The sequence below is a fragment of the Lipotes vexillifer genome, unplaced genomic scaffold (genome assembly GCF_000442215.2).
Source record: "Lipotes vexillifer unplaced genomic scaffold, Lipotes_vexillifer_v1.1 scaffold149, whole genome shotgun sequence".
In the NCBI taxonomy this organism is placed as follows: domain Eukaryota; kingdom Metazoa; phylum Chordata; class Mammalia; order Artiodactyla; family Lipotidae; genus Lipotes; species Lipotes vexillifer.
The window spans coordinates 528,953-533,981 of NW_006779962.1; the positions used below are offsets into that span (position 1 = coordinate 528,953).

General features: G+C 60.1%; 1 protein-coding gene across 1 annotated transcript in view; it reads right to left on the reverse strand.

The window, feature by feature from the left end:
* Nucleotides 1-934: 934 nt before the first annotated feature.
* Nucleotides 935-5,029, reverse strand: part of BRD3 (bromodomain containing 3) — a 20,508-nt gene continuing 16,413 nt past the window's right edge. Inside the window, exons 10-11 of the mRNA XM_007453083.1 lie at nt 4,453-4,581; nt 935-1,050 (exon numbers count right to left, since the gene is read on the reverse strand). Coding sequence (XP_007453145.1) covers nt 935-1,050; nt 4,453-4,581 — 245 coding nt within the window. The remainder of the gene's footprint in view (nt 1,051-4,452; nt 4,582-5,029) is intronic.

The window sequence follows — 5,029 nt, forward strand, 5'->3', positions numbered from 1 at the left end:
AATGATCTTAATAAATAAAGTATTCATATATACATGAAACTGGGACAATGGTTCCGGAGTGCGTGGCAGCGGCTGAGCTGGGGACACACGTGGGGGCTGGCCTTTTGTAGAAAACTTCTGAACCTTACAAAAAGGTCTCCTCCTGTATTTTTTTTTTTTTTAATCTTTTCTCCTTTTTTTTTTTCTTTTTTTTTTTTTTAAGTTGAGGTAAAAGTTTCAGTGTTTGGGAACCCGCGCGTTGCACACGCAGCCACCGTGTTCCCTCCCGGGAGCTCCCAACGTCACAGAGATCAGAAAAACTCGGCTCCCTTCCACGCCCACCCTCGCCGGTCTGCCACCCGCGGGAGCTCTGGTTGCAGTGACGATGACCCCTCCCCGCTTGGGCCCAGCCCTGGCCCTCACGGCAGGGGCAGGCACGGCTGTCCTCAGCCCCTGCAGAAAGAGGTGACCCCCTCGGACGTGAGGGTCAGAGCCCAGGCCCCCAAAGACAAAGACAAACGCCTGTTCGCAAAGCTAACAGCTTTCACATACGGTACCATTTCCGAGACATCTCCTTTGGAGAAATTCTCGCTGGAGCTACAGACCAGGTCGGGCGTAAGAAAAGGGATTTTGCATGAACCTCCGGATCACACCTTACGTGTTTTTCTACGGTCATCAGGTTAGCGTTTGAAGTTGTCATCTCCAAGGGACTGAATTCAGTTACGAAGGAAAGGCGTTATGCAGATTCACAGCTTCTCATAAAGTCTAATGGACACACACGGAAAGATCTTTGACCTATTAAAGCCAAAACTGGAAGATACCATAACACTGAATTAAAAAGAGAACCTGCACACCATGGAACGAAAATAGTATATTAACCATAGAAGGGAACACTGCAGAGTTTCGGCGTGGGCGACGTCCACTGGTTTTGTTCCGTCCCGTGAGAGCCCAGAGTTTATTCCGAGTCGCTGCTGTCGGAGCTGGATCCGCTGGAGCTGCTGCTCCCGGACTCAGACGAGCTGCTGCTGCTGAGCCGGGAGGGCCCTCCCGAGGGCGCGGAGCCTGACTTTTCTGGGGGAGACGCGCGGGTGAGGGGTGCGCCCCCTACGCGCCGGCCGCCCCTCCCTCCTCGTGAGCCCGTCCGTGCCCCCCCGCCCCCCCCACCGTCACATACCCCGACCCACCCGGATCCTGACCGGGTCACGTGATATATACGTTAAGAGATTTTGTTGAAATGCAGCAACGTGTTAACGAGATTGTGATGGTGTAAGAAATGCGTCTGGTGCTGTACCCTGTTCCCGGCACAGAGCTCCTAAATCCCCTGCAATCTCCCGAGTGGCAAGAACATCTTTTACTGCTAAGTAGCCCCTTTAGCTCACACCTGAGTTTACGCTCACGAGTGACTCGGGGCGGGCCCCCCCCTCCCAGGGCCACAGCCCAGGGCTGCTCACCAGGAGGACCATGTGACCGGGGGCGGGGACTTTCAGCTCCCCCTGCCCCCATGGCCGAGGAGGGGCGGGGGCTGGAGACTGTGCTCCAGAGAGAACCCCCGGTTCAGGGGACCTCCAGCTGCTGGGAGGGTGGCGGCTGGAGAGGCCTGGAGGCTCCACGCCCCCACACCCTGCCCTGTGCCGCTCATCCACCTGGCTGTCCCTGAGCTGTGTCCTTTATAACAAACCACAAAGGGTTTCACTCATTTAATTCCTGAGTTCTGTGAGCCGTTCTAGCCAATTTTCAAACCTGAGGAGGGGGTTGTGGGAATCCCCGATTTACAGCCCGTCAGTCAAAGGCACGGGAGGCTTGGGACGTGCACCTGGCGTCTTAGGGGCGGGGCGGGCTGAGCCCTTAACCGAGCAGACAGCGTCAGCACGGAACTCAACTGCTGGACACCCTGCTCGTGTGGGAGCTGCAGAACTGGCGTGAGACAAACTCGCACGTTTGGTGTCGGAAGTGTGAGCAGAAACAGCTCAGAGGTCAACACATCTAAGTACACTTAGAAGCTGGGAAAAAAGGCAGTCTACTACGAGGAACTGATGGGACGTGCGGGGACGTGGCCGGCCACGTGAAGGATCCACAGTCACATGCACTGAGCAGTAACCACGCCCTCCCCAGGGCTAACGCAAGGGGGGCCTCTCAGCCATCAGTGGGAGCGGGCAGGGCTCCGAGCCCCAGCTTGGCACTGGGCAAGCGGGGCCAGGCTGTGGCACCTGGCCACTGCATGACCAAGACTGGACCTAGAATCTGACCGCCACCTGGGCCCCACTGTCCCTGGGGCCAGGACAAAGGTATTTGCCTTTTCTTACAGGCCCCGGGGAAAGGAGGCAAGGAATCAAATCACCTGCTCGCCTAAAATAAGACCCCGAGTCCACAGAGCTGAGGGCCTGGGGCTGGAAGTCAGGCCCTCCCCCTCCACCTGTGATACTGGCTAACTGGCTGGGAACTGGTGCTCCTGTCTGAGGGCAGCCAGAAAGCCCGCTGCTGGGGGCCAGGACCCACTGAAGCTGCGGGGTAGGACCCCAGTCCCTCCCAAGTCATGGGCTCCAGCCCCCCAAGACCACGGCTGCGCCCTTCCAAAGGGCCGTCTCCCAGGGGCTCTGCAAAGTGGCGCTTCACACACGCCTGTCATGCGCTCAGCCTCCCTGCAGGGCCGGGCTCTGGTCCCAGTTTGCAGATAAGGAAATCAGGGTTTCGGGGGGCTCAACAGCCTCCTCTAGGGAAACACAGCTCGTTACAAGGTGGAGCCACAGGCGCAAACCCAGGTCAGCTGCCCGCTCCCTCCCACTGCCCTCTGCCCGCCGGCAGAGCAGCACGGGGGCCACGGGTACCTCTCTTGGCGGGTTTCTTGCTGTTGCTCAGCTGCTACGTTAAGAGATTTTGTTGAAATGCAGCAACGTGTTAACGAGATTGTGATGGTGTAAGAAATGCGTCTGGTGCTGTACCCTGTTCCCGGCACAGAGCTCCTAAATCCCCTGCAATCTCCCGAGTGGCAAGAACATCTTTTACTGCTAAGTAGCCCCTTTAGCTCACACCTGAGTTTACGCTCACGAGTGACTCGGGGCGGGCCCCCCCCTCCCAGGGCCACAGCCCAGGGCTGCTCACCAGGAGGACCATGTGACCGGGGGCGGGGACTTTCAGCTCCCCCTGCCCCCATGGCCGAGGAGGGGCGGGGGCTGGAGACTGTGCTCCAGAGAGAACCCCCGGTTCAGGGGACCTCCAGCTGCTGGGAGGGTGGCGGCTGGAGAGGCCTGGAGGCTCCACGCCCCCACACCCTGCCCTGTGCCGCTCATCCACCTGGCTGTCCCTGAGCTGTGTCCTTTATAACAAACCACAAAGGGTTTCACTCATTTAATTCCTGAGTTCTGTGAGCCGTTCTAGCCAATTTTCAAACCTGAGGAGGGGGTTGTGGGAATCCCCGATTTACAGCCCGTCAGTCAAAGGCACGGGAGGCTTGGGACGTGCACCTGGCGTCTTAGGGGCGGGGCGGGCTGAGCCCTTAACCGAGCAGACAGCGTCAGCACGGAACTCAACTGCTGGACACCCTGCTCGTGTGGGAGCTGCAGAACTGGCGTGAGACAAACTCGCACGTTTGGTGTCGGAAGTGTGAGCAGAAACAGCTCAGAGGTCAACACATCTAAGTACACTTAGAAGCTGGGAAAAAAGGCAGTCTACTACGAGGAACTGATGGGACGTGCGGGGACGTGGCCGGCCACGTGAAGGATCCACAGTCACATGCACTGAGCAGTAACCACGCCCTCCCCAGGGCTAACGCAAGGGGGGCCTCTCAGCCATCAGTGGGAGCGGGCAGGGCTCCGAGCCCCAGCTTGGCACTGGGCAAGCGGGGCCAGGCTGTGGCACCTGGCCACTGCATGACCAAGACTGGACCTAGAATCTGACCGCCACCTGGGCCCCACTGTCCCTGGGGCCAGGACAAAGGTATTTGCCTTTTCTTACAGGCCCCGGGGAAAGGAGGCAAGGAATCAAATCACCTGCTCGCCTAAAATAAGACCCCGAGTCCACAGAGCTGAGGGCCTGGGGCTGGAAGTCAGGCCCTCCCCCTCCACCTGTGATACTGGCTAACTGGCTGGGAACTGGTGCTCCTGTCTGAGGGCAGCCAGAAAGCCCGCTGCTGGGGGCCAGGACCCACTGAAGCTGCGGGGTAGGACCCCAGTCCCTCCCAAGTCATGGGCTCCAGCCCCCCAAGACCACGGCTGCGCCCTTCCAAAGGGCCGTCTCCCAGGGGCTCTGCAAAGTGGCGCTTCACACACGCCTGTCATGCGCTCAGCCTCCCTGCAGGGCCGGGCTCTGGTCCCAGTTTGCAGATAAGGAAATCAGGGTTTCGGGGGGCTCAACAGCCTCCTCTAGGGAAACACAGCTCGTTACAAGGTGGAGCCACAGGCGCAAACCCAGGTCAGCTGCCCGCTCCCTCCCACTGCCCTCTGCCCGCCGGCAGAGCAGCACGGGGGCCACGGGTACCTCTCTTGGCGGGTTTCTTGCTGTTGCTCAGCTGCCCGCTGACATCCTGCAGCCGCCTCTCAAGCTCCTTTTTCTTTTCCTGAGCCAGCTCCTCCTTCGACTTGGCCGCCTGCTTCTTCCCGCTCGCGGCTGTGGAAGAGCACGGGAGCTGAGGCCACAGGCGGGGAAGGGCGGGCGGCCCCAGGGGCAGCCCACACGCACAGAGGCCCCGCCACACGCGAGGCTCTGCAACTGTCACAAAACTCCTGAGCTGGGACAGACCACCCCCACTGCAGACAGCTGCACAGACGGCGGCACCCCCGGGTGAGGGGCAGAGCTGCGGCTTGAGGCCCTGACCCCCCAACTCATGGTTTTCCTTCGCCACGGCCGAGGCTCTCCCTCGGCCTCGGTGAGGCCCAGACTCCGCCCTGGAGCCAACTCCACCTCCTGGTGTGCCTGCGCCAGCACCTCTGAGTCCACAGGCGACTTATCGAGGGGCAAACGTGCCGTGACTGCAGGGGTCACGCCATGCTCCATCCAGGAGAAGGCAGCTTCCCCCCTCAGAGCGAGTGAGGACCACGCAGCCCGGGGGGGGGGG